The following is a 27,819-nucleotide window of genomic DNA, read 5'->3' as shown; positions in this document are numbered from 1 at the left end:
GGTGCAACCGAGCTGTGGCGGGGCTTGCTGGGATCATGGCGGAGAATCACTGCGAGCTCCTGCCGCCGGCCCGGGGCGGCCTTGGGGCGGGGCTGGGGGGCGGCCTGTGCCGCCGCTGCAGCGCCGGGCTCGGCGCCCTGGCCCAGCGCCCCGGCAGCGTGTCCAAGTGGGTCCGACTCAACGTCGGCGGCACCTACTTTCTCACCACTCGGCAGACGCTGTGCCGGGACCCGAAATCCTTCCTGTACCGCTTGTGCCAGGCCGACCCCGACCTGGACTCAGACAAGGTGAGGGCCTTGCGGGCCAGCCTGGAGTTTCCTGGCCCTCCTGGCCTGCGGCTGCTGCACACGCCCTGCTTCGTGTGGAGGAGACCTCAGCGGGAGCGGGCGACTTTCCTCGGGCTTCGAGCCGCGCGCTCCCTTGTCATCAGCTCGTCTCCAGCTTGCCCCAACCCCCTACCCTGGGAGGAGAGGGCGAGGATGGCGCCCTGGCGTCCACTGCCTTTGAGGATCCTGAGTCGCTTCACCTTGGGGTGCCTGTTCGTTGCCCTTTTTGCTCTTTGGTGGAGGAGGCTTCCCAGACCCCAGACTTTGCTGTGATTCTACTTTCTTTTTCTCACTAGGTTCTTTTGCCCAGGGTGTGTGAACGCCTTCTCTGTCCCAGGGTACTTGCTGGCTCTGGAAACAGAACCCTTGGCGTTGGTCTGTCCTTTCACATTCTGGACGTTTGAATTAACGCTGGCCTGGGGGTTGATATGGGCGGCCCTTTTTTTCCCCCTGTGACTTGCATTTAGAGAGTTGGCGCTCCATCCTTTCCATCCACAGCACGCAGCACCCACTCAGCACCTCTTAGAAGATGCGTCCGTAGTATATAGTATGATTTTTCGAAGGAGATTTTGCTCATATTAGGGGTTGCTTCAGGGATGTCCCGGAAGGGCCAGGTAAGGAATCTTTCAACCTGCTTTCTAATTAGCTTAGTTTTCCCACTGTCTTCGCAAAAGGACAGGAATTTCCTGTCCTTAAGGACAGGTTAGTTTGCAGCTTGTCTTTCATCAAGCGAAATGCTCATGCTCTTGGGCAGATGGTAATAGAAACCTTTTATTACCTTTATTTATCAAGAGTTGCGGAGCCGAGGAACTGCCTGGGAGTTGTGCAGGATCGAAACTCACAAAAAAGCCTGTTTGAAGAAGTTGTTACCTATATTTATTCAAGGCAGTTCACAAGCCTTGTACTAACTTTGCTGGGTCTTTCAGTTGAGCTTACATGATTGCACTTGGCTTTGTGCCTTGACAGCCAACATTTGCCATGCATGAGGCTTCCCAGAAAGGTTCGGATCCCTCTTGAAGTTTGAGAAGCCGGACTGCGACCATTCTCAGCATGGCATGACAGTGATCAGGAAATGAGAATCTGGAGTTACTGCTAAGGCAGCCTTGTGGGTGGAAATGAGGGTTTGAGATGCCAACACTCCTGTCTCTCCCCACAACTTCCAACTGTTTCCATTGCTCATTTGACCAAGCCCTCTACTCAGAGAATTGACCTCCCAGGAAAGGACAGTCATCTCCAGGATAGAAATAGGCTTTTGTTAGCTGTGATTTTCCTTTTATAAGTGCTGGTGTGTGATTTACTGTTTGGTTTTTCTTTTTAAATAACAGGGCTTAGTGGTCACTCCCTTGCCTTTCTACTCAAGCATTCCTGTTTTGTATATGAAATTGGAGTTTAAATTGCTCTTGTCCATTGGGTTCTTTGAGTCAATGGTTGTCTATTCAGCACTGGAGCACTTGACTCGCAGTTGATGAGCTTTAGCACAGTTAAGGTGGTTGTTCCCTTTGCTTTACTGTTCCCTAAGACTTTGTTAAAAATTATGGGCTGGGCGCGGTGGCTCACGCCTGTAATCCCAACACTTTGGGAGGCCCAGGCGGGTGGATCTCGTTCAAAACCAACCTGGCCAATGTGGTGATGCCCGCTCTACTAAAAATACAAAAAGGTCGGGTGCGGTGGCCCGCGTCTGTAATCCCAGCACTTTGGGAGGCCGAGGCGGGCGGATCATGAAGTCAGGAGATCGAGACCATGCTGGCTAAGACGATGAAACCCAGTCTCTACTAAAAATACAAAAAATGAGCCGGGTGTGGTGGAGGGTGCCTGTAGTCCCAGCTACTAGGTAGTCTGAGGCAGGAGAATGGCGTGAGCCCAGGAGGAGGAACTTGCAGTGAGCCGAGTTAGCGCCACTGCAGTCCGGCCTGGGCGAAAGAGCGAGACTCTGTCTAAAAAAATAAATAAATAAATAAATAAATACAAAAAATTAGCCAGGTGTGGTGGCGTGCGCCTGTAATCCCAGCTACTCTGAAGCCTGAGGCAGAAGAATCTCTTGAACCTGGGAGGCACAGGTTGCAGTGAGTCAAGATCACGCCACTGCACTCTAGCTTGGATGACAGAGCAAGACTCTGTGTCAAAAAAAAAAAAATGCTTTCCTGTAGGAATCAATTCTTTGGACGAGGGGTAATTAATCTTTCCGTATATATCTGTGTTATATTTGTTGTTTTCATCATCATCCATTTAACTAGGTTTGATTTCCAAATGGTAAAAGTCAAATTCAGAACATGAAAGTAAAGTAGCAGATACAGTCTCTGTCTCATAAAATAATTGGAGTAGGGGCCGGGCATGGTGGCTCACGCCTGTAATCCCAGCACTTTGGGAGGCCGAGGCAGGTGAATCACCTGAGGTCAGGGGTTTGAGAGCAGCCTGGCCAACATGGCGAAACCCCATCTCTACTAAAAGTACAAAAAAATTAGCTGGGCGTGATGGCGCGTGCCTGTACTCCCAGCTATTCGGGAGGCTGAGGCAGGAGAATCGCTTGAACCGAGAGGCAGAGGTTACAGTGAGCTGAGGTTGCGCCACTGCACTCCAGCATGGGCGACAGAGCGAGACTCTGTCTCAAAAAAAAAAAAGAATAGAAGGCCGGGCGCGGTGGCTCACGCTTGTAATCCCAGCACTTTGGGAGGCCGAGGCGGGCGGATCACGAGGTCAGGAGATCGAGACCACGGTGAAACCCCGTCTCTACTAAAAATACAAAAAAAAAATTAGCCGGGCGTGGTGGCGGGCGCCTGTAGTCCCAGCTACTCGGAGAGGCTGAGGCAGGAGAATGGCGTGAACCCGGGAGGCGGAGCTTGCAGTGAGCCGAGATTGCGCCACTGCACTCCAGCCTGGGCGACAGAGCGAGACTCCGTCTCAAAAAAAAAAAAAAAAAAAAAAAAAAAAAAAGAATAGAAAAGAAGAAAACAATAATTAGAGTAAATAAGGTTAGTTTTAGTGACAGATAATTTGCCAAAAGTGTAGTGCTAATTCATATTAGTCACGTTACTAAAGTGTTTTTCGTCAAATGAGGAAAAGTGTAAAATGCTTTATCTTAGTTTTGTCTCCAGTGGCTCTGATGAAAGAATGTCCCAGGAGATTCCTCCTAATTAAATGCTGAGTGAGGAATCTGAGGAGGAGGGGAAGGGGTGTCAGGAGTGGGAGGCCATTAATTACACACTGGAAGACAAACAGGATGTTGATTCACCTGTAAAGATCTCCAAGGCCGGACCTCAGAGTTGCGATTAATGAAAGAATATTCCTAGAGTTGGACTTAAGCATGGATCTGGTGGAAGAGTCCCTGCCTGGATTATTAGACTAGTGTGGAGTGAGCACCTGGGCTTGCAGAATGTGGGGGTCTGGAGAGGAGTTGGGTGGGGAGATTTAAGGGGGAGGAGTTCCCAAGAAACCACAGAAGCTTTGGGTGCCTGAGAGGTTGGGAGAGCACCCTGCTAAAGCATCCTATCTGAGGGAGGGGAGCTCTTGACAGACGGGTTGTTAGGGAGGGTGGTGAAAGCCTGAAAGCCACGCACATCAAGGGGCTGACTTGATTGCCTTCTGGCCCCCCATCTAAGCTTCTGGGCTGTGACTGCCCCCAACCAAGTCCTCAGAGCCCAGCTTGAGACCCACCACCCGCCATACTCCATGATCCCAAGCCCTTACTCTGCTGTCCCAAGGGCCCACTGCTGCCACAAAGTTCTTTTTCTAGACAGCCCGGTGTGAATTCTCACTTCCTCCTGGGACTTCCTCCAGCAGGACTGTGGCTGTGTTGTGCATTTCAGCATCTGCTCATCTGCTGTTCTGTCATTTTTCTCTTCCATGGTGTCTTCAAGGGCAGGCCAGGTGAAATACGGCTTCCCAAAGACTCGATTGATTTTGGTTAGGTCTCTTTATTGCATGGTCCCTGGCCCATAGGCATTGTTGAAAACAAAGTCAAGTTTGTTGTTTCCAGCTAAACCAGCCCCTGCTTTAGTGTGGAGATACTTCAGGAATTAAAAGGAAACAGGAAATACTACTGCTTTATGGTTGGAAACCACTCAGATGGAGGAGGATTTGGGGAGGCTTGGGTTCCTGCAGCTGAGGCGGCCCTGGAGAAAACTGCCCGTGAACTTTTGCCCTTTGAACAGGGCCGTTGTCCCGGCTTGAGGGTTGCAGGTGTGATGGCATCAGATGGGTCTTTGAGGGGTGGGGCAGTCAGGGTGCCTCTAACAGTGTACTTGGTGTTGGCAAGACCTCGGGGGTGGAAAGTTATGAAAGGAATTGTTCAGACAGGGCTCAGTGATGGGGTGTGGGCTAGAGTACCGTCTTTGAAGCCGCTTGGCAAGAGAAGTGGGGATCACGTGGAGTGGGGATGGCAGATGATATTCTGTGTAGCCAGCACTGGTGAGAGCTGCGGCAGCCTCCGTTTGAGGCCGTTAGTGGGTGTCTGCGACGCTGATGGACTTTGTTTCATGCTTCAGTTGAGGATGTGGCTCTGAGCATGTTCTTCTCTCTGACCACGAATCATCTTCTATTCTGGACATCTGCGATGGTCCCCGCGGTGCTGGGGGCTCCCCGCTCCTTCCCCACTGTAGCAGGTGCTGGTCCTCAGCAAACCTGTGCTCACCTCTTTATCAGGTGCCTCACTTGAAGCCCTTTAGACCTTAGGCCATGAGTCAGTGTCATAAATTCCTGAGAAAAGGACTGGCCTCTGGTGATGAAATGGAACGTTTCTGATGGGTTCAGTCCTAGCTAGGAAGAATGAAAGAAAACACTTTTTTTTTTTTTTTTTTGAGACAGAGTCTTTCTCTGTCCCCCGGGCTGGAGTGCAGTGGCGCGATCTCGGCTCACTGCAAGCTCCGCCTCCCAGGTTCACGCCATTCTCCTGCCTCAGCCTCCCAAGTAGCTGGGACTACAGGCGCCCGCCAAGACGCCCGGCTAATTTTTTGTATTTTTAGTAGAGACGGGGTTTCACCGTGTTAGCCAGGATGGTCTCGATCTCCTGACCTTGTGATCCGCCCGCCTCGACCTCCCAAAGTGCTGGGATTACAGGCTTGAGCCACCGCGCCCGGCCGAAAGAAAACACTTTTGAGCCTTTCTGAGAAGAGCTTGTTTTGGGGCACCTGACGCGGGCCCGCGGTCTTCGGCGTTCTCACCTCCAGACTTCTGCGGGTGGCTGGGAGGAAATGCTGTCGCCGCAGGGCGGTTCCTCTTTCTGGCCCTGCAGATGCAGCCTTCAGTGGCTGTCTTCCATCAGGGCAGTGACTAGTCTTCGTTTAGAGCAGGAGTCAGAAAACTGGTCCACCCGCCTGTTTTTGCAGGTTAAGTTTTACGGGAATGCAGAGATGCCCATTTGCTTACGGACTGTGTGTGGCCGTTTTTGCTCTGAAAGGTCATGGAGTGAGGTCTAAAGCTTCGCCAGGGCCATGGCCGTGATGGGGGCGCCTGCTGCCTGGTCTCTCCCCAGCCCTGTCGTTAACCACCAGGCATCCCAGGGACTCCTTTTCAGACACTTATAGGCACTTTGGTTCTTTTAGCAGGCCCCTCCTCCACACCCCAGGTCAGCAGTCCCCAGGCATGGTCTTTAAAGCCTGGGGAAGAACCTGCCTGCCTGGCACCATGGGAGGGGTCCTTGTAGCTAAGGTGCCAGCAAGCCCTGTCTCTCCCAGGACGTGCTTGTTCTCTCTGGGCGTCAACTCGGCAGTTCTCCCTGGACTGCAGAATGTCTAGAACATTCTGGCCTGGGGTTGGTGTGGCGGAGCATCTTCCTTGGAGTTGGGGAGCCTGGGTTGGACTCTGCCCACCCCGGGCCTGCCTTGTGACTTGGGGTGATTTCGTGCCCCTGTGAGCTGTAGTTTCTTCCTCTGTAAAGTCCATACTTTACTGTGACGTCCTCTCCTGAAGATGACAGATGTGGTGCCCCCACCCCGTGCCTGGTGCCAGGTCAGTGCAGTCAGGAGAGGCTGTGCCTGGCGGTCTTCATTTCATGTTTGTACTTGGTTTTTAATTTAAATATATATTTTATTTGTTTATTTATTTATTTATTTATTTGAGACGGAGTCTTGCTCTGTCTCCCAGGCTGGAGTGCGATGGGGTGATCTTGGCTCACTGCAACCTCTGTCTCCCAGGTTCAAGCATTTCTCCTGCCCCAGCCTCTCAAGTAGCTGGGATTACAGGCATGAGCTACCATGTCTGGCTGATTTTTGTACAGTCAGTAGAGAAGGGGGTTTTGCCATGTTGGCCAGGCTGGTCTCCAACTCCTGACCTCAGGTCATCCGCCCGCCTCGGCCTCCCGAAGTGCTGGAATTACAGGTGTGAGTGTACTTTGCTTTTAGAAAGGGTATGCTAAGAATACTTTTCCCCTCCCGCAGCCGCACTTAATTTCTGTTAATGTTGAGCTCTGGCCGCACTCAGCCCCGTCAGCCTCGGGTGATGCGCCGGAGGCCCCTGAAGGCAGCATGTATGGCCAGGAATGTCTCCCCAGCCAGTCCCCCTGCTGCCACCCAGAGCTCTGGCTGACCCTAGCAGGACAGGCCCCCACAGAGTGGGTCTCCATCTCTGGGCACTGGACCCTGCACTGTGGGGAGGGCAGGGCTTCCTGGGCAGCCTCCAAGTTTTCTTGCAAGAAACCTGAGACCCCTGCTCCTGAGAGGGCTCCAGTTCCTGCCGAGCAGAGCAGGACTCTGCAGCAACCTTGGCTTGGCAAGACCCTCCGTGGTTCACCTGAAACATGTTTCTTCCCCGAGAAGCCGCAGGACCTCCTGTGAGGGGCCCGGTCGTGAGTCCACACACGTCTGCTTCTCACTAAGCTTTGAGTCATGTGTGGGGCACGGACCTCCCAAATTCCAGTTTCTATGCTGGGTGAGGCTGAGAAGCAATGGAAGGGAGGGGTGGTGGGGAGGCAGCAGGCCTGGCGACCAGGGCGCAGGGGCCCCACCCTGCTCTCCAAATCTGGGTGCCTTGGACAAGCCTCCTTGGCCTCTGGCCTCAGTTTCCCCGTTAGTAATTGGTGACATCAAAGGCCTCTTGTGGGCCAAAGATACGACACATCTGCATAAAACAAAACAGAAGAGAGAATAGAGGTGAAGGTTTTGTGTGTGAAACAGAGTCACTTGGAATGGATAATTTCAGAGTAAAAACTAAGTATTTCTAATTAGGTTGATTGCAGATGTTGGTGCACAGGAAATTCTATGCCTTCGCGTCTAGATTTTTGTGGGGCAATTTGACAGTTTATCTCCTGGATTGGCTCAGGGCACCGCACCCTCTTGATTTCGTTCCCCTCTGGTGGCACGTGTCTCCGAGCACCGGGAATGACAGAGCCGCAGGGCCGACCCTCTGTGCGGAGCTCTGGGAGCTGCAGGAGGGGCGGGCGGCAGCAGGGTTATGTTGAGTTCAGAATCTGGCGTGAGAGCCTGGCAGTTTCCGCCCTCATTCCTCACTGCCGTTTTCTTTTCTTTTCTTTTCCTTTTTTTTTTTTTTTTTTTTTTGAGACAGAGCCTCACTGTATCGCCCAGGCTGGAGTGTAATGCACAATTTCGGCTCACTGCAACGGGGCTCTCAGGTTCAAGCAGTTCTCCTGCCTCAGCCTCCCTAGTAGCTGGGATTACAGGCACCCTCCATCATCCCTGGCTAATTTTTGAATTTTTAGTAGAGACAGGGTTTCGCCATGTTGGTCAGGCTGGTGTTGAACTCCTCACCTCAGGTGATCCGCCTGCCTTGGCCTCTGAAAGTGCTGAGATTACAGGCGTGAGCCACCATGCCCAGCCCTTCACTGCCATTTTCAAGGCTGCTGGTTGCATTAGGGACCTGTCCCTGAGAGGCTGGGGAACCCCCACGTTGCCTCCAGTGCTTTGCTGGGTGACAGCGTGGATGGCAGAGAGCTGCAGCCAGAGTCTGGTGAGATGAGCAGAGCTGCCAGTCTTGTTACTACACTTCTCTGAGTGCTGCTCTCCTGACCAGACGTCCATCTGCGGCTGCCCTATGGACTCGGGGAGTGGGTGAGCAGTCAGCTTTGTCTGCGGAGTCTTCCTCCATCTCCCAGGGCTGTGTGTGCCCTGGCTCGGTGCTGCCTCCCATGTGCTCCTGTGACCAGGGTCGCCCTCTCCTCTGTGATTTGGAAACTGTCCTGCCCAGCCTGCGGCCCGTGGCTCCGGCTGAAGGCTGGGACCTCTGGAGATGGGTGGCTCAGCCCAGCGTGTGGGCCCACTGAATGCCAGGTTGGGCCCGGCCACAAGTAGGTCAGATGCCAATTCAGTGAGACGCAGGGAAGATGAGGGAAATAACTTGTCAATAAAACAATCTTAATTATGGCTGTTTTAGAAAAAAAACCACCATGAACCTTCCCGAGAATCAAGTGCAGCCTGTGCTGGTTGTGTAAGCTGTGGAACACGCGGGAAAGCCAGGAAGAAGAGCACCCCCACTCCCAGCCCGCAGCATCTCGCTGGCTTCCTGGCCGCCTCTCCTCATCCCAGTCGTAGAGGCGTGACCGGGCCGGGGCATCTTTCCTTCCTTGTGTCATGGGGCCTTGGGCAGGCGCGGCTGATGGCCTTATGGGCAGCACAGGGGCCCTGCCTAGGTTGGCCTAGACACTGTTCTAAACCTCCCTGAGGTGACCTTGCTGCCTTTGTCTCCGTGAGCCTCAGAGTATATCCTGAATTTTGTCTGATTTTGTGTTTCCCATTTTCCCGTGTTCCATATTTTTTTGTTGTTTCTGCATCAGGGTGGAGGCTACTGAGCCACATCCCCAACACCAGCAGTGAGCTGCCGAGGCCCTCGCACCTGGGCTGGGCACTGTCTGGGCCTGGGCTGGCACCACGAGTAGCCCCTGCACACGCTAGGCCGATCTGGAGCACGTGGGCTCACCCAAGCTGGGAGCACCAAGATGTGCCTACACGCGTGGAAGCGAGTCAGGCCACAGCGAGGCTCGAACCCTGGTGGGATTTGGGGGTCCTTGTTTAAGACCCTGGCACTTCCTACGGATGTGGAAATCTCCCATTGAAAGCCTTCAAAGAGCGCAGTGGTGAGAGCAGCACCTCCACACGCCACTGCCTCCCCGCCCTGGCGCAGATGTCCCTGACCTTCCGCTCTGCCCAGACAGGGCCTGTTTCTCGAGGAAACCCACCAGTTAGAAGGAACCCACGGGAAGAAACGGCCGGAGAGCTGTGAGGCCAGCCACAGAGGAGCCAGTTTTGGAATTTCCCACCAAGGGTTCAGCCTGCTTCTCGCCCTTCAGCCTCTGGTGTCCCATGGCTCAGCTGGGTTCTAGGGTCTGCGTGGTCTCGGGAGGCCACGCAGGGCTCTGCAGTGTCACTCTGGGAGAGGGCTGTGGGGGCAGCTGCAGGCCTGGTGTGCCAAGTCCATGGAGCCTGGGTAGGTCCTGCATGGGCCCAGAGGTCGTGGGGCTCAGAGAATTGAACCACATGGGAGGAGTGTAGTGTGGCGGGGGCCCCATATGAAGCCCCCTGTCCTGGAGGCACCGGAGCGGCGGGGGTGTGGAGTAGCTGGCAGGTTCCAGAACGGCAGGTTCTTGGTAGACGCAGCTGGCGTTCTCTCTGCTCCTCTGCCCTGCAGCCTTGGCTCCCAGCGAGGTTGGCAACAAGCATGTGGCCTCCTGGAAGTCTTCCAGAGGCTGCTCCTTTCAAGTCTCTTCCTCACTGGATGCAGGTGTGGTCCCCCGTGGTGCCTCAGCCTCCCCTGCCTTTGATGGCTGGGTATTTTGCACCGAGGCTGCTGGCCCCTGAGCACAGGGATGGGCTGGAGCCAGAGGCTGCAGGGAAAGCGCATCAGGAAGGTTCCTGGGGCTTGCGGTTCCCACACAGGTGCGTCCGGGGGCTTCCTGGTCCATCTGTGGGGAGCCTGAGCCCCAGGGACTGAGACGAGCTAGGTAGAGCCTAGCCACTGTGGCCAGAGCTCTCACTGCCAGTAGGGTCTCTCTTCAGGCACCCTGAAAAGGTGCCATGGCTCCAGCTGGTAAATTTGGCCTTGCGAAGCTCCACGTCCCCATGTCTGGATGTGCCCAGCCCTGCTGATACGGTATCTTTAGAGTGTCGCTTTTCTGGCCAAAAACCTCTCTGGCCGGCAGCACCTTTGTCCAAGTTCTTGTTCTGCGTCCAGGAAGAATGAGGTAGCAGACAAGTGGAGGGTGAGCATGACGAAGAGAAGCTTTACCAGGTGTTAGGACAGTGCAGAGGAGACTGCGGGGGCAGCTCCTCTCTGTAGGCAGGTCGGCTCGTTCAGTTTGCAGCTCTCAGCAGAGAGGAGGCCCCGGACTGGCTGGCTCCTCCCCACGAGTAGGTCCCCATTGACTTCCCAGCTCTCAGCAGCGAGGGTAGCTTCTCTCTGCAGCTGGTCTTCCAGTTGCCAATTGTCTCTGTCCTCTTTGTCCTCTCCCCTGCTCTGGCTGAGCCCAGGGCTCTTACGGACCCAGAGGGAAGGAAGTGCATGCTAATTGGTTCATGGGCAGGCCTGGAAAATGCACAACAAGTCCCCACTCTGGTCCCCGGGACTGGCAGCCCGGCCCCAGCCTTCATGCCCTCCCTGGCCTGAAGGTGGGGCCTTACCGGGGACCTGCCCCCTTCTGCCCAGGAATCTATCTGCCTCCTGCTGCCGTACGTGGCGCCTGGGCTGGGCCCGAACTTTTCTCCCAAGATCGGAGCAGGCACCAACAATAGGAATAAGCCAGGCAGTGAGAGCAGGCACTTCTGAGCCTGCAAGGGCAGAGGGGCCTTTCTGGGCCCCCAAGAGTGCAGGGATGCCTGAGGCTGTGGTTTGGGCAGCTGCAGTTGTGGGCCTGCCTGCTCCATGGAGCGGGAGGCCCGGGTCTGCAGCCATAGTTTGGGTGGGGCGAACCCCAGGGCCCCAGCCCCACGCAGAACCTCCTCCTGAGGCCCAGGAACCTGACACCTTCAGTGGGGTGGGTGTGATGGCTGTGCCACTGGCTGGGTCCTCAAAGCTGGTGCCACTCTCACTACCCAACCCAGGCCCCCGAAGCACAGCCCCAGCTCTGCATCGGGGCCCCTCTCTACCCAACCATGCTGCTCTCCTGCCATGCTGAGGGCAGCGGGCTGTGGTGTGGGGAATGGGGTCTGTTCGCCTCCTCCCTGTTCCCTCCCTGCAGCGGCAGGTATCACATGATGGCAGCAGCCGCACCAGTTGGCCTGCTGCTGGCATCACCGCACTGGGCCAAGTGTGGCCAGACTGAGGTCAGGGGTTCCTTCAAAGCATCAGCCACAAAAGCTGCCTCCTAAAGGGGGTGTTTAATGGAAAAGCCAGCACCGCCCAGTGGTAGGAGTGGCCAAGACATGGCAGCGGCCTACCCCTGCCTGCCCGTCTTGAGGCCGAGCCCAGTGCCAGCATGCTCAGTGCCCTGCCGGCTCTTTGGACCTATCTGTGTTCCTCTGTCCTGCCGTGCAGTTTCCGTCAGTGGCCGTCCCCACCCCGCCCTCCTTCCCTCCTGCCTTCGTCCTTCCACTTGCGGGGCTGGGGCTGCCTTGTGTGTCTGGGGGCACCCAGCACGCTTCCTTCTCCTCTTGCACCAGCCCAGGGACCAAGAAGCGCATGTGGGTTGTCCTTGTCTAGAGGTCACGGCTCAGTGCCCAGGTCCTGCCACAGGTTGGGTGCCCTGGCACTCATGGCCCCGAGCTACATGAGCTGGTCAGCCCCACATTTTGCTCATAAAGAAACTGAGGCCTGGAGTGGCCTGGCCGTGAGCCTGCAGTCTGACCACTGAGGCCAGGCCTGGAGGCCTCCATGGCTGAGAGGGGGGTCTCTGGGGGTTGTGCTGGGCAGAGGCGAGCCTCCGCCCATCATCTGATCTTTCCTGACCTCCTGCCAGCGGTCTGTCGAGGTAGCATTGAGCCATGAATAATTCCTGAGCTGAGCGGTGTGCAGATGTCATGCGACCAGCATTCTCTCTGTATGGGGGTGGGGCAGGGAGGAACCCTGGACTCGGGTGGCAGCACTGGCCGTCTTGCCAGACTTGGGCCCCTTTGTGGGAAATGGTGTCCATTTTTTACCAGTTGTGCAGGACCGCCCAGCGTCCTCTTCCCGAGAGCTGGCCCTATGGCCCTGGCCCTTGCTTGAGAGCTGTGGAGTCTGGAGGGTTGGGGAAAGGCAGGGGCAAGCCCAGGAGGCAGGGCCTGTGGGGTGGGCAGCTCTGGCTGGAGTGTTCTGGGGGAGGGTGGGGAAGGAGGATGGGGTCAGGTCTGTGTGGAGTTAGGGTCACCCTAAGGAGTAGGGGGGCCACTGAGGCTCCGAGTCCAGCGCCCCCGTGCCTGGAGCCCTAATTGATTTCATCTCAGCTACAAAACTCAGTTTAGTCCCTGTGATCTAAAAAGAGCAGGTTGTTGCAGGTTTGCAGTGGTGAACTTTGGGAAAATCTCTTGAGACCACTAGGTCTTAGCACTCAAATGGCAGGATTTGTCCATGGATGAAAATAGGGTCCTAGCGTGGCCCCGGGCTTTGTGGTGGAGACGCCTTCGGCCTCCCCGTATCTCCGAGCCTGGCGTTCCCGTGGCCAGCACCTGCCCACGGCCCCACAGGAGCCACCATCTGGTGAGGGGCTGCTCCTGCTCCGACTGGGGTATGGGGTTGCTTCCCTCTCCAGTGCTTGGCACTGGGCCTTGCCGGGGAGGCTGCCGGTGTTTCTGAATGGAGGCCTCAGCTCCCCGCCCTCCAGGGCGCCTGCAGGCACCAGCCCCTGTGGGAGTGACTTGCAGGTGGGAGCAGGACCCCTGCAGGTGTGTGGGGGGAGGCAGGAGCTGCCCCAGCAGAGCCACACCAAAGGTCTGAGTCTGTGTAGAAGACGGGCTGTGCCAGCGTGGTCCCCCCATCAGATGTGTAGCTGACAAGACAGCAACTGCCTCTTCCGTCTCCCCCATGGGGGCTGCCTGGGGCGCCTGAGTGCCCGTCCTGTGCTCACAGCTGGGCCACTGGGCCTCTTGTGCTTTGTGGAAGGGGCTGCAAGGTGTGATGTGTGGGTCACCCCGGGCCTCAGAGGGCATCTGCCCACATTGAAGTGACTGTGGTAGCAGCGGGGCGGTGCCTCTCAGGCGTCCCTCCACCCAGGTGCGTGAGGACACTTTCCGAGGGGTCTGTTTTGTAAACATCTCGGCCTCCGTGAGCACTGAGCCGGGGCGAGGGCTCTGTGGTGGGTGATGACCTCGGGGAAAGCTCCGGATGCTGCTGAGTGCAGGTCACTGTGGGCCTCCCTCGCTGCTGGCTCGGGGCCTGTTGGGCAGCTGCCCCTGCTGAAAAGTGCCCTCTCCACCCCTGGCAGGAAGCCCCTGTCACCCCGACCCCCAGTCCTGGATGTCGGCTGGGGAGGACCTGGGCACAAGAAGGGCAGGCCCAGGCTGGTGGCCATCAGGAGTGTCCTTCAGAGGCTGAGCCCTAGGCCCCTGCCCTGCCCGCGAGGGCATCCCAGAGAGAGGATCTGGGTGAGGTTTTCGTGTGTGTTTTCCTAGAGGTCTTGCAGTTGTGAGGACAGAGGTCCAGGGCACAGTGGCCTCACCTGGGAGTAACAGAGCCAGGCTGTCTCCATACGGAGAGACTTAAACTCACTTAGACTTGGGGTGGTGGCTGGTCAGGGTTAGGCTGTAGGCGGCAGGACCTGGCCACACCGTCAGGAGTTTCCTGAGATGCCGCAGGCTCAGGTCTGTTGGGGAGAGGCCTGGGTAACCTGGTGCCTCTGAAGCCTCCTGAGGTGGCCGGGCCTTAGTGGACCTGCAGGAACCTTCGGCTTCTCACGGAGGACTCAGCGTGCTCTGCTCTCTTTAGGATGAAACAGGCGCCTATTTAATCGACAGAGACCCCACCTATTTTGGGCCCGTGCTGAACTACCTGAGACATGGCAAGCTGGTGATTAACAAAGACCTCGCGGAGGAAGGTAAGCCAAGTTTTGGGCACAGGTGCCTTAGCTTTGGGGGCAAGGGCCCGACGAAGGTGCCAAGGGCTCCACTTAAGACACAGATGCCTGAGGAGCAGGCCCTGACTCTGAAGCTGGGGCCGACGTTCTGGTGCTGAGGCCACGGGCAGAGGCACCGCTGCCGGACAGGGAGGCCTGGGGACCCTGTGGGTGTGGGGTCCTCCCTGGCTGCAGCTCCTTGGAGGGCTCCCTCTGTCCAGGCTCCGGCTGGCGACACAAGGGGTGTGAGGGGCTCCTCCCTGCTGTGACTGAGGTGGTCTGAGCGGGTGTGTGTGGCACATGCCCGGTGATGCCCACGGTGTGCCTCAGGGCCCTGGTTCCCTGGCCTGCTCTCCCTCAAAGACAGCCCAAGGGTGGTGAGTGTCTCTGTGCCATCACCTGGACTGTGCCTGCTGCTGCCAGCTGCCGTGTTCCATTCTGAGTGGTCGTGATGCAGGGACGGCACCCACACGCGTTGGGCCCAGGCTGGCCTGCCTGTGTGCTGTAGTGCTGGCTTGGCTCAGAACAGCCCGAGGCCTCACCGTGAAGGCTGAGGGTTTCTGGGCACCTGCGTGTGGGTGTGGCCCTGCTCCCCCGGGTCCGTGTCTGCGCATGGGTCTGCATTGGGCAGCATCTGACTCCGTTTTTGTTCTGGGCCTGTGGGCCTCGGCATCCGCCCGCCTCCTCCGAGTTCACGCAGGGCGTGGAGTGACGGGGGCTGTGGCCCAGCCCTGCCGCTGCTCTGAGGCTGTGACCCATGCTGCCCACTCCTGTCTGTTTGGCAGGGAATGTCCTTCACATGCACTCTCTCTGGTCGCTTGGGCAGCCGCTTGTGTTCTGTCGTGGAGCCACTCGAGTCGAGGCTTCGCTTTATCTCAGTCTGCCCCTAGTGGGTTTGGCTCAGAAACGGGCGCTAGACACAGACCAAGGCCCTGCCCGCCCGGACTCGCCAGTCTGCCTCTAGCCCGCCCCTGATGCAGCCACTCACGCCCTCGGTGCTGGAGAAGGGGGCTGTGCGGGACCCATGCAGGGCCGGGAAGCCTGTGTCTCTGAGGCCCTCGTCTCGTCTTCTTGTCTCTATCCTGCGTGGCCCTGTCCCATGTAGGCGGCTGGGTGTTGTCCTGAGCTGCCATGTCCCATATGTGGGTTCCTCTGGGGTCCTGGAGGAATGAAGACCACCCATGAGGAAGGCCTGAGGCAGGACCTGTGGAATCTGCTCTTAAGCCTCTTAAGAGAGGTTTGCAGTCCCTAAATGCGGCACATTACAGGTAGCAGTCTTTGGGAAGAGCTGGAAGTGACCCTCTCAGCCAGCCACAGTCTTCCCTTTGAATGGCGTCAACTGAGGTGCCAGGTGACTGAGACATATGCACAAGGCCGCAGGCCTGAGCCCCACACAGCACCCCACCCAGTGGCGTGGCCATGAGCAGGTTCCCAGCAGGAAGCGTCAGCCTCCAGGCTTGGAGGGAAAATGCCAGATCCGACCCCCAGCATGCCATGGCCTCGGCGTAGACATGCGCTGAGCTGCATGTAACCAGCGGCTCCATACCTGGCGGGTCACTGGAGGTCACTTAAGGTTGCCTGGGGTGACCTGAGCTGGAGGTGTTCAGTCCACGCATCGGCCCTCTCACCACGGCCCCTCCGCCCATAATCCCGGGAGCCCTGCTGGGCTGACGCGTCTGCAGGAAGCCTGTTAGGTCGGGGCCTGAGCAGCTCCCGCTGGGCAGAGCCATGGACCCTCATTGCAGGGGCAGGGGCAGGGGCAGGGGCAGGGGCAGGGGGGTGCTGTGAAGCATAGATTCTTTGGTTTGGATTGGTCTGGTAAAGACAATTTATTTTTCCTTATTCCAGGAGTGTTGGAGGAAGCAGAATTTTACAATATCACCTCATTAATAAAACTTGTAAAGGACAAAATTAGAGAACGAGACAGCAGAACATCGCAGGTGAGACAAATGACTGAGGCTGGAAGCTTGTATGGCTGGTGTGAAGGAAGGGCTCCCCTTTACTCCCCCGACCGGACCAGCCGCCTCCCACATGAGTCCTGTGGTCTGGGGCTCTCCTACCCTGAGACCCTTCTCCTCTGTCACCGCCCCAGTGCGCGCCAGCTCCGTCTACCACGCACTCCCCAGAGTCCCTTGAAGGATCCATTCATCCTGCCCGGCCCAGACTCTGGGAGCCCCCAAAGGATGGCTCCGAGGGAGTTGGGCATGGGAGACGTGTGTAGGGAAGGAGGGCCCCATGAGGACTGGTTGGGGAGACCCTGAGGTGGATGACATCTGGTAGGGAGCAGAGGGTGCCAAGGGCCTGCAGCCAGCATGGCTGGAGGGAGACAGCAGATGGGTCATGTGGGTCTGCGCAGGCATCAGAAGGACCTTGGTTTTATTGGGAAGAGGGGTAGGTCGCCGCAGACAGACCTGTCACAGCTGGCGCAGCCCTTCTGCAGCCCAGGGAGCCCAGGTTGTTGGTGGGCTCTGCCCAGTATCTCCTGTGGAGGGACCACTGCTGGGCCTTGGGCATCAGTCCTGTCCCTGAGAGCTGAGCCCGCCCCCCACCCCGAGCTCAGCTCTCTTGGGAAGGCACCAGGAGTGGGCGTGTGCTGCACTGTGGCTGCGGCTGCCATCAGAAGTCTCGGTCCACTTAGAGCCCTGGGCCCTGTGCAGAGGCTCCTAGCCTGGCCGCTCAGGGCCGCTGGCCACCTAGCGACTTGCCCAGTTCCCCTTCCTGCTGGAGCTCCCTTGGTGCCACTGAGGGATCTGGGGGGGCTCCTTGTCTGTGGGGCAGGAGCTGTGTCCCGCACCCCAGGTCACCTTGTCCAGTCTGCCTTTTTCCCTGTTGTGTGACCGGGCTGTTTGGTGCTCCCTGCCTCATTCTACCTACCCATATGACGCAGGTGGGCGGGATATGGTACAGGTGGGAGAGTCTGTGGTCCAGCCTTGCTGTTACACAGTAGCATCTTACTGTCTCGCAGAATAAAGCACTCGGGCATGTGACCTTGAGGCCACTGTGTGCCTTTGTCATTCATGCATCCCTGGCATGAGTCACCACTTTAAGGTCAAGGACCCAGGACCCCTGAACCCCTTCTCACTGCTATGTTTCCATCCAGCCCCGTCTGCAGCCGGAGTCCTCCGTAATGACTGTCTGGGACGTGGGGCCACCCCGCCCACTGGGGAGCAGCTCCATGCGGGTGGGCGGCCCTGGTGGCTCACCATCACTCCCAGGACCACAGCTGCCTGGAGGGGCACAGCAAGCGTGCCAGGCAGGTGGGGGATTAGGAGGTGCATGGAGTTTTGGGAAGCAGCTCAGCCTTCGGGAGCCCTGAGTCCAGGCTGCTGTGCAAGTTCAAGAGCCTTTTTCTGGTAGCTGGGAGCGAGCTGTGTCTGCCACTGGCTCTCAGGGCCCTGCTTGCCAGAGCCTCTCCCGACCAGTGAATCCAGGGCTGCACGGCTGCTGCGTGCGGAGCAGAAATGGACGCTCTCGTGTCGTCATGTCGAGCCACAGGTGCTCTTGGGATTTCAGGAACATGACTCATTTTATTTTGGAACTTAGAAATAGAAATATTTTTGGAGGCGAACGAGGAAGCAGAAAACAGCAGCTGTTCGGGCCGCGTGTTTTGCTTTTGTGGATGTGCTCAGGGTTGCTTTGGGCCTCGTGCCCTGCGCTGAGAACTGGAGAGTGGACCTCAGCCTCCCTGGGTCGCCCGGACTGGGGCCACAGGCAGCAGCGGGACATGGGTGGCCCGCCCTGACCTGTGCCCATTGTTCTTGCAGGTGCCTGTGAAGCATGTGTACCGCGTGCTGCAGTGCCAGGAGGAGGAGCTCACGCAGATGGTGTCCACCATGTCCGACGGCTGGAAGTTCGAGCAGGTGAGGGGCCCTGGCCAGGCTGGTGGCAGCCATGCTGCAGCTGAGCTTGTACTCACAATGGCTCAGGGCTCAGTGCTCCTGGAATTGCAGACTTTGCTGCTGGCGTCTTCCTGCAGTTCTGGGGGTGCTCACGGCTGCGGCCTGCGCCCTGTTACCACTGGAGGAGCCGTGGGAGTTCGGGTGGGGTGGGCAGAGGTGTCTCAGGCTCTGCCCCACACCTTCCCCTCCTCCCTGGCCTGCCACTTCTTCCCAGCGCTGCCCTTTCTTCGCATCACCTGACACCTCTGTGTGAGGGAGGGATTTGGCGTCCCCAGAGCCTGCTGGCCAGCCCACCATCCAGCGCAACCCCTTTCCCGCACAGCTCACTCCATTGGAGCATATGGAGGCCCTGACGCCCTTCCCAGGCTGCCTCCCCTTCCCGCCCATGCTGGAAGGTGCCGCCAGGCCTCCGTTGCCTTCTCTCTGGTTTTGCCAAGCTGCGGCGTGTGGGGTCTGATGGGTCTGTGCAGGGCATGCCTTCTTTTTTTTTTTTTTTTTTTTTCTATCTATGTTTTTTTTTTATTATTAATTTTTTTTGCATACAAAAACAATAAACATTTTCTAAAAATACATACAAACAAAAAGATGCGTATCAAACATATTAGGAAGGTTGCACATGGGAAGTCGGGGAATAGAAATGGGGGGTGGGAGTTAAAATAAATGAGAGAGGGACTTTATATGGATCAGTGATAATAACTCAATCCTCTATTTGACAAAGAAGAGGGAGAAGGAAGAGGAAGAAAAAGAAAGTGGGATAAAGGATCAGAAAGGGAGGAAAATAGAAAAAATTAGAGTATGACTCCAGGGTAGACCTGTTTTGTTGTCACTGAGTTGGTTGGTTGGTTTGTCTGTTGTATTCTTCATGTTTCGCCAAGTTGGCCAGACTGGTCTCGAACTCCTAGCCCGAAGTAATCAACCCGCCTCGCCCCCCAGAGTGCCGGGACCACAGGCGTGAGCCACCACGTCCAGCCCCCACATTGCTTCTGGCCTCCGTGGTAGACCTCCCAGACGGAGCGGCCAGGCAGAGGTGCTCCTCACTTCTACACAGACACCGGGCGGCTGGGCAGAGGCGCTCCTCACTTCCCAGACGGGGCGGCCAGGCAGAGACGCTCCTCACTTCCCAGACGATGGGTGGCCGGGCAGAGGCGCTCCTCACTTCCCAGACGAGGCGGTCGGGCAGAGCGGGCATGCCTTCTTCAACAGCTTCCACGGGAGCCACCTGAGTGCTGCATGGGCCACTGTGCCGTGGCATTGTGGCTTGTCCTGAGGACCTCAGGTCACGTGAGGCATGGCCTCTGACCAGAGGGCCCTTGCCCACGACCTGGCTGCCACTGTTCCTGGTGCTAGGCAGACACTGAGGGTGGGGACAGTGACCTCGCCCAGCCCTCCCTGTCCTGAGAGTTTCCTCTGTCACTTGCTTCTGTCTGGGGCAGGTTCTGTCCACAGCCCAGTGCCCCTGCCAGGATGTGGGAGTGACAGGCTCAGCCAGTGTCCCTCTGAATGAAAGCTACCTTTTCCTTTGAGTTTTTCAAAATAATAGATCACATTGTAGGGTACTCAGAGCCCCCCCCTTAAAATGTCACTAAAGACATTTGCGTCTCACCGTCCACCCTGGACCCCTAGGCCAGGGGGTCTCAGTGCCGACAGGGCTGCTGACCAGCTGCTTGGGCCCTGCCCTGCACTGGCGGCTGCCTCTTCTGCTCTGACCTCGCCAGAATCGTGCCAGAGCCTCCCACGGGAAGAGAAATCTCTGCTGCCGGGCAAGCCCCACCTCCCGGTTGTCCCTTGGTGGGGCTGGGGCCCTGGGAAGCCGTGTCAGCAGCTCAGGGTCCATGAACAGGGCTGTCCCCATGTGGCACCTATGCTCTTCTGCCACCATCTTGGGACTTCTGGCTGGGAGGGAGCAATGTCTCCTGCCCGTGGTGGGCACCTGCCTCCTGGGGCAGCTTCAGGTCTTCACCCTTAGCGCTTCTGGGTGGATTCCAAACCCATCGCAAAGAACGGGTGTCCTCCCCCTTCCTTGATTACGACCTGCTTGGCATGCTTCATCCCTTGGGGACCCCTTCTCCCAGTTCACGTAGGGAAGCCACTGGGCTGGGAGGTGGCCAGACCGGACCCAGGGTCCCCAGTGGTCAGCAGGGGATTGCGAGCAAGGCTTGGAAGTGGCTGGTGTGCCTGTGAGGACACAGGGGCTCCGGTGGGCATGGCCGTGAGTGCTCCCAGGGGTACCCTTAGCTGCTTGGGCCCACGCCAGCACCCCTGTGGCCGCCTCACTGGGCTGGGTCCCCTGCTGTCCACTGGGTCAGCCGACAGCTGTACAGGAACAGCAGGTAGCTGCGGGCCGCTCTCCTGGCCGTTGGTCCAGCTGTGCAGGTCTTAGGGAGGCCAAAGTGTGAGCGTCGTCCAGCTGCTTTTTGGCTTGGTCATTTGCTGCCGGCATGTTTATTGTGATTTGCGTATCGCCTTTTAATTTTCCTTTTAAAAGCACGGAAGTGCCTGGTGGCCCAGGGTAGCCAGCCATGTGCCAGATGCCTGGCCAGAGAGACAGGTTGGCCCTGGACCTGCATTGGCCTGACCTGCCTGGTGACCCAGAGGGAGGCAGGTTGGAGTGGCCCAAGAGTGTGCCCAGCAGGCTGCAGCAGACCCACCCTGGCCGAACTCCTAGACAGCACAGCTCCTCCAGCAGCTTTCGGTCCAGTCAGCTGGTCACCGGCTCTTCCCTCTGGGTTTTCAGAGCCTCCCTCCACTCTCCTCCTGCTGTCCCTCTCCTTCCGCGCTCCCTCCCCCTGGGGCAGCGGCCCCTTTTGGCCCAGCTGGAAGCGGCAAGGAAAGCTCAGCGTCCTCACAGAGGAAGAGCTCGCCCCGTGCCATGCCACGGCGTGTGGTGCCGCCCTGTGTGCTCATGCAGGTGTTGCGGGGATTTGTTTTCCATCCATTCCTCAAGCGTCGGCAGTCTTTGCTGTGGCTTTCACGGTGGCAGCCACGTCCTGAGCCTGGGCACGTCAGCCTGGCTAGGTCTCCCTCAGGCTTCACTGGGCTGCATCTCAGGCTATGTCTCCCTTGCAGCTGGTCAGCATCGGCTCCTCTTACAACTATGGGAATGAAGACCAAGCTGAGTTCCTCTGTGTGGTGTCCAAGGAGCTGCACAACACCCCATACGGTACGGCCAGTGAGCCCAGCGAGAAGGCCAAGGTGAGTGCTGGGACGGCCCTGGCCCGGGGCAGGCTTGGGTGGGGAAGGCTCTTGCCCTCTCAGAGCTTCCTCCTTTTCTGCCATTCTCATCAAGCCCCGGGTGTCCGCCCCTGGTGGCCTTGCTGACTTCTCGGACACATGGTCTCCCGTGGGACAGGTTCTCTCGACACAGGCTCCAGTAAGCCCCTGTGGCCTCCCAGCCTGCAGGCAGAGCTGCTCTGGAAGGGCCCCGGGCCTGCTGCAGGGGCCATGCTCTTAGGAATGCCACTGAGGGCTGTGTCTCAGGGGACCCAGGGTCCTCTGTTCCCAGGGCCCAGCCTCTGCTGCGTGAGTGAGGACTTGGGATGCTGAGGCCTGGCTGTCGTACAGGTCCGGGCCATCCCTGAGTGCAGGGGTGGGCACCCTGGCTCAGCCACTGTGTAGGCCTCATCTTTGTCGAGAGGAGGGTGTCCTGCAGGCCCTGGGATTCTCAGGCTGCAGAGTGGGCCCTGTGTGGCACCCAGCCTGGCAGCACCGGTGCAGGCTCCACGGGGGCTCAGGCCCTTCTGTTTTCTGTGGGGCAGGCAGCTGGGGTGAAATGCAGGGACCCCTGCCTCGTTTGCTTTCAGGCTGGCCCTGTGGCCCTGCCCACAGGTGACCCATTCTGGTGGCATTTCGTCTGAACACGTTCTTAAGGTTGAGGCTCCAAGATGGACAGATACGTCCATCCGAGCAGAATCTGGCCTTGGCCTGAGCCAGCTCCACCTGGCAGGACTCCCGGACCTCAGAGCCAGGTGGTGGCTGGAGAGCCCTTGGCTGGGGTCTGGGAGAGCCTGGGTGGTGGGGCGGGCTCTGTGGGGAGCCAGCCTGGGGTGAAGGCTTGGGGCATTGGCAAAGGGTGTTGAGTGGGTGCCAGGAGAGGCCAGAACCGGAAGGCTTTTAACTGGTGGCATTAAACCAGGGACACCTGGGCAACCGCAGACTCTTGGCTGGGGGCCTCTGGCCAGCCACCAGCAGCCCAGGACTGTCCCCATGAGCCTCTCCGAGTAGGCCTTTGGAGGTATGCCCTTGGGACCAGAGGGGTGGGGCCACCAAGCATGTCTCTCCGAGGCCTGCGGCCCGGTCACGGCAGCCTTTCCACCAGGGGCGACTGTCCTGGCCCAGAGCCTCCCTCGCTGGCCACCCGTTGTGCTCTTGCTGTGGGCAGAGGCCAGTCCTGCTCTACCGCTGTTCCTCGAGGCCGGGGCAGTGTAGGCTGGGGCAGGCCCTGGTGTGGGACAGCCGGGGTGGAAGCTGGGGTTCCACTGTCAGGCTCGGAGATGCTCTTCCATTTGAGTCTTGGATCTAGGAGGCAACCCCTGGCTCCCTGAGAGCCCCAGCTCAGTCACAAGGAGGCACTTCTCTCCCTCTTGGAGTAATCGTAGGGCTCTTTTCTAAATGGTTTTATTTTTAGAAGTTTTTTATTTCTGAGCTGAGTTTTCATAACCAAGCTCCCCTGGGCTCCTATCCCTCAGGTGGCTTGGCAGCTGCAGAAAGGACACGCTCTGTACTGTGAAGAAGCTCCAGGCATGACCCCAAATCCCTTTGTGGTTGAGAATGTGGCCCTATTTCATTTTCCAAAAATACCTGCTCTGAAGTGGGGCAGCTATGGCGGCTTCTTGATGGGGGTGGTGTTAGCAGTGCCCCAGGAGGCAGAGCTCAGGCCGGGGCCTCAGGAGGCCGTGGGGGATTGCAGGGGCCAGAGCTGGAGGACCGTGATGGGGGCACCCCAGGGTGGCTGGGCTGCGCAGGGCCGCGTGGGCTGTGGGCCCTCGTCCCTGGTGTCCCTGCAGCACGTGTGGCCTGGCGCTGCCGGGCAGCTGTCCCCCACTTCAGTCAGCGGCGGCTGGGAGAGCCTGGGTGGTGGGGTGGGAGGGGTTGCACCTGTTGCAAGTGAAGGCGGTCCATACATGAGCACACCTGCTTCCCATGCCAGCCCCTGAAGAACTTGCTAGAAGGACTCACAGAGTTCACTGAGAGTGCTTAGACTCGGGGCCGCCATTTATTCCAAGGAACAGAGAGAGACAGGTTCAGATCAGCACGGGCGGGCGCCTGGGTAGAGGCCGGGGTCTCCCAGTGCCCGGGCGGCTGAGGAGGGGGTTCCTTGGTGTTGTTCGGGCTCCATTCCATAGCCACACTCGATGGGTGGATCCACCATCTGCCACCATGGCTGATCCCAGTCTTACCTCCTGTGACCCAGGCCCCACCCTCTCTCCCGCAGCAGTGGGGCCAATGCAGTGGGGTCCACAGAGCCCAGGCAGCAGAGGCCCTCCTGTCAGGCCAAGATCTGTGGGCTAGCGCTGCCTGCCAGGAGTGGAGCCAGAGGCCAAGCACCTCTGGACAGGGTTCAGCCCCTCAGCACGTGGTGGGACAGGAGCAGCCCCAGATCGCCAGATGCAGCCGCCTCACACAGGGAAGTTTGCACCTCTGAGATGTGGCAGAGCCCCTGAGCCTGTGTGTCCCCTTATGGTGTGGCCTCACTGGAGGGTCACCGGGCGTGGGGGTTTGGGCCCGGGGCACCCGCCCACCAGCACTGTCCTGACAGCCTGTCTTCTCCCCTACTGCATGCTGCACGCCGCCAGAGTGACGACGAGGACCAGGGGCACCCAGGGAGTGGCTCAGATTAAGGGTGAATGTCATGGTGAGCTCCGTGGCCTCCTTGACCCCATGGCCCCAGCTGACCCTTGCCACAGACCCTCCCTGTGTGTCTGTTCCTGCCTGTAGTTGATGAGAGCCGTCCACACTCCACGCCAGCTGTAGATCCGCAGTAGCAGTGTCTTGGGGATGGGGCTGTTGCTGTGGGGCAGACCCCAGGGGCAGTGTTGGGGCCTTTGTTGGGATGACTGGAGGGTGCCTGTGTCAGGCCAGGCTGTGGACGTCAGTAGTCGTGAACACAAGAGCTCCTCCCGGGGGCTGGGCAGGGAGTGCCACTCCTGCTGCCAGCCCTAGTGGGTGACCTTCCTGTCTGGCTCAGGCCACAGGCTCGGGGCCAAGGGGTCAGGACCAGTGCAGCAGACAGTAGACCCCGATCTCAGCTGCCAAATCCTGCGGCATCCCTGATGCGCTCAAGCCTCCCAGGCCTGCCTTGTCCTGCAAGCCCCTCAGCCGCCCGGGCCTGCCTGCCTGTGGGGGTGCCTGGCCATGGGGTACGGCCTCAAAGGCCCCCTGGTTGGTGTCTGCAGTTGGACCTTCCTGTGGAAGATGGCCTAGGGAGAGAGTGTGTCCAGCAAACATGGGTCTCGCCCCAGGCTCTGTCTAGAGTAGCCAGTGCTGCCCCCATCCTTGGGAGGGTGAAGGACAGCACTTTGGCTGCAGGTCTCCAGGGGGTTTCCTGCCCTCATCAGGAGGGAGCTGCTGGGGCTCCCGGATGCTCGGATGCCACACTGCTCCCGGCCTGTCCGCTGCACTACTCACTTTTACACGGGGCTGGTGGGGGCTTGGGGGCTGCACTGTCTCCCCGAGTCAACTCCAGACATCCCAGTAAACTTGGGAATCACCCTGGCCCAGGGAGGGACGTGCTGCCCCTGGCACGGTGGGATGGGCTCCTCCGAGGCACTGGAGAGTGAGTGGGAGCCTTGAGCTGGAAGTGGCCCAGGGCACTGAGCCTCGGGGGCACCCGCCTGGGAACGGCAGAGCTGTTGGGGGGTGGAGTATTGGAGTCAGGCTGAGCAGCTCAGGGCGCGTGGCCTCCAGGAGCCTTCGGAACAAGCCTGGGGCGGCATGCACCTCTCCCCACTGCCCTCTCTCCAGTCAGTGCAGCATGGCAGTGACCTCTGGGAGGCTGTGCCCGGCGAGGGCGTGGGCGTTGCTGCCCCACCTGGTGTTTCGCAGCCCTCACGCGACGCATGGAGACAGCTGTTGTGGGCCACGCACAGTGAGGCTGGCTGGCTCCAAAGCCCCCTGCCCGGGAGCGTGAGGTGATTTCCCCTCCACCTGGTCTCTGGGGCTGCCGTGGCTCGTTTTGGGAGTTCACCTCAGCAGCATTGGCCAGTGCCTGAGCCTGTCCTCAGGGGAGCCCAGGCCGACTTGGGGGTGGCCTCAGGGGGTTCCTGAATGCTGGTGAGGGAAGTGGGGAGGGTACCCTGAGGAAGAGTTTTGAGGAGGTTGGAGGGTGGGGAGGGCAGGGGGGCCGAGGGGCAGTGGGCTCTGCAGGGCTGACGTGGTCCAGATGAGGAGGGGAATCCCCGCAGCGTGATCTGCACTTGGGGTAGGGCCCTCTGAGGGCTGGTGGTTGTTCCATGGGGCAGTTGGGAGGGGCCGGCACATGAGGTGGGCTGGCCAGGCTGAGGGGCAGGGCCGAGGGCTTGGGTGAGGGGCATCTCCAGGAGGGTCCGGGCGTCAGGGTGGGGGTGGGGGCTGCACTGGGCATGGAGGAACAGAGGGAGAGACTTAATTGGGGAGCGGGGACTGCTGAGGGACCCACGGGCCGAGTTGCACTTCATGTCTGAGGCCCTGCTGAGAGGCCCAAGAGTCAGCACCTTTGGGTGGGTCTGGGAGGGGCTGCCATGCACAGTGAGCGCTCCCTGTGTGCGGCCTGGAGATGTGCCAGCCACCTCGGTGAAGGTCCTGGGTCTGCCAGCTGAGTCCCAAGACCCTGGCCAGTGCCGCTGGGTTCCCGGGGCCCGCCGAGCTGACCCCAGGCCTGTGGGCTCTGCTCTCTGGAGCAGGCGCCGGGTCAGGGCCACCTCCTCAGCTCAAGTCCTCAGTTTATGCATTTGGTGTTTTTCAGATTTTGCAAGAACGAGGCTCAAGGATGTGAGGGGCACAGTGTTGACAGCTGAAGAAATGATTGATGTTTTCCCGAGATGTAATGAACTGCCATGTCCAGGAAGCTTGGCTGTGAGAAGAAACCTGCTTTTGATCATTTTTCTAGAGATCTGGGTGTGAATCCTTTTTTGCCTCTGAGGTGGGTGGTGAGAGACGGGCCCAGCTGTCCAAGGCCAGACGTCCCCAAGTGGGGGGAGCACGGCGGCCGGGTGGGCGCTGCCTCTTGGGGGGCCTCGATCTGTTTTTTCCAAGTGCCACATGGGACTGAGGCAGACACTCCCAGTCAGCCCGCTCAATCCTGAAGATCGTGTGAAGGAAGCGTCCTTGGTGCTACACACAGTCTGGAAAAGCAGCCTGGGCTCCACTGGCAGGAAGCGGCCGCAGCCGTGCCGGGGTCCAGCACGTCGTGGCCTCTGGTCCAACCGCCAGGCCCTAGTCTCGGTCAGGGAGTCTGCTCTGCCTCCCAGGCAGGACCGCTGGTTTCTCTCAACCTTGCAGAGCTCCTGACAAAGGCGGCTTCTCCGTCGTCACTACTTCCCGGCGCCATTCCGAGGCCGGGCCTTCTTCTGACACAGGCTCCAACCCCGCCTGACTAAGCCCAGAACAGTCAAGGCTTCTCAATCTGTATTTTCCAGGCAAGAGAACTTTGTACCCCTTTTCTGTGTGGATAGACTCCCCAGTGTTGATACTCTGGAAATGCCCACAGGGCTTGCTGCGTGGAGACTGATCTGTTCCACCCGTTAGCGCGAGGTAGCAGTGTCGCCTCGCCCCTCCAACTGCGGGCTCACGGGGAGCTGGCGCCTGTCAGTGCCTTGTCGCGCCTGGCATAGAGGTTGGGCTGGAGGCCTGTCCACTGGCTTCTGGAGCTGAAGGTCTGGGTCACGATGAAAATTCGGGATGTTTACAGAGCATCACAAATGCCTCTCTCTCGCCGCTCTCTCATTTTCTTTGTATAACTATGCAGCCTTCCCTCTCTTTCTGGGATGTTTGGGACTTCACTCGACCTGCACGGGCTCTGCCCGACATGCCGTGGGAGCTGCTGGGATTCCTTTAGAAACCACTGCCCGCATGCTTTGAAAACAGACCTTTCTCAGCTGGCTGTGGGGACCTGTCAAGAGTCTGGGGACCTGGCGTGCAGGGCAGGCTCCAAGCGCTTTGCTTCCGGAACTCTGGCTTCCCAAGGGGCACTGTGCAGACTGACCACCGGCCTCCCACCTGCAGGTCAGAGGCTCTGACACTGTCTGGTTTCCAATGCTTCTGGAGACTTCCTGCCTCGGCCTCATCCTCTTCTTTGCCAGTCACCTGATTAACCAATTCTCCAGCATTAGGACTTACCTCCTTCTTTTTGTAACGTCTCTTGTATGTTGTTAAATGTTTGGCTTAAACAAGTTATAAAAGCCTTTCTAGAAGGCAGACTTAGCCATGGCCGACCCTGTCCTCCCCAGCAGAGCCTGGGAGGAAGGCGGCCGCCGCGGCTCCTGGGCGCCCTCTTTGGGGAGCTGCTGGCCGCTTAGCGTTGTTTGATTTTTGACCTTGACATAGTAGATAGGCTTGTGGTTTTTTTAATTTAAACATATTAAGACTTAATTCACTAAAATTTATTCTAAGGGGATATTTATACTTTTATACTTTTTTAGGTATCGTATTTTATCAGCTTACAGTTTAATGCCTAAGTTTCCCCTGGAAATAGCAAATAAAATTGTGTATTTATGAA

At 58.4% G+C, this 27,819-nt stretch overlaps 1 protein-coding gene across 1 annotated transcript; it reads left to right on the top strand.

Annotated features, from left to right (window-relative positions):
• LOC129462540 (BTB/POZ domain-containing protein KCTD5) lies at window positions 1-27,819 on the top strand. The gene is made up of 6 exons (XM_055242603.2): window positions 1-287; window positions 14,103-14,211; window positions 16,078-16,169; window positions 17,994-18,089; window positions 21,195-21,320; window positions 26,068-27,819. The coding sequence occupies exons 1-6, from the start codon at window positions 36-38 to the stop codon at window positions 26,095-26,097; spliced, it is 705 nt and encodes a 234-aa protein (XP_055098578.1). The 5' UTR covers window positions 1-35; the 3' UTR covers window positions 26,098-27,819.

This window comes from Symphalangus syndactylus, chromosome 14, assembly GCF_028878055.3.
Source record: "Symphalangus syndactylus isolate Jambi chromosome 14, NHGRI_mSymSyn1-v2.1_pri, whole genome shotgun sequence".
Lineage (NCBI taxonomy): Eukaryota > Metazoa > Chordata > Mammalia > Primates > Hylobatidae > Symphalangus > Symphalangus syndactylus.
Note: the sequence above shows the minus strand (reverse complement) of the source record. Positions and strands in the feature narration are given on the sequence as shown.

Excerpts from the sequence above, each read along its gene's own strand:
- LOC129462540 (XM_055242603.2), top strand. The coding sequence starts at position 36 with ATGGCGGAGAATCACTGCGAGCTCCTGCCGCCGGCCCGGGGCGGCCTT. Across the intron at positions 288-14,102 it reads CCGACCTGGACTCAGACAAG|GATGAAACAGGCGCCTATTT; the intron begins GTGAGGGCCTTG and ends TGCTCTCTTTAG. Across the intron at positions 21,321-26,067 it reads AGCCCAGCGAGAAGGCCAAG|ATTTTGCAAGAACGAGGCTC; the intron begins GTGAGTGCTGGG and ends GGTGTTTTTCAG.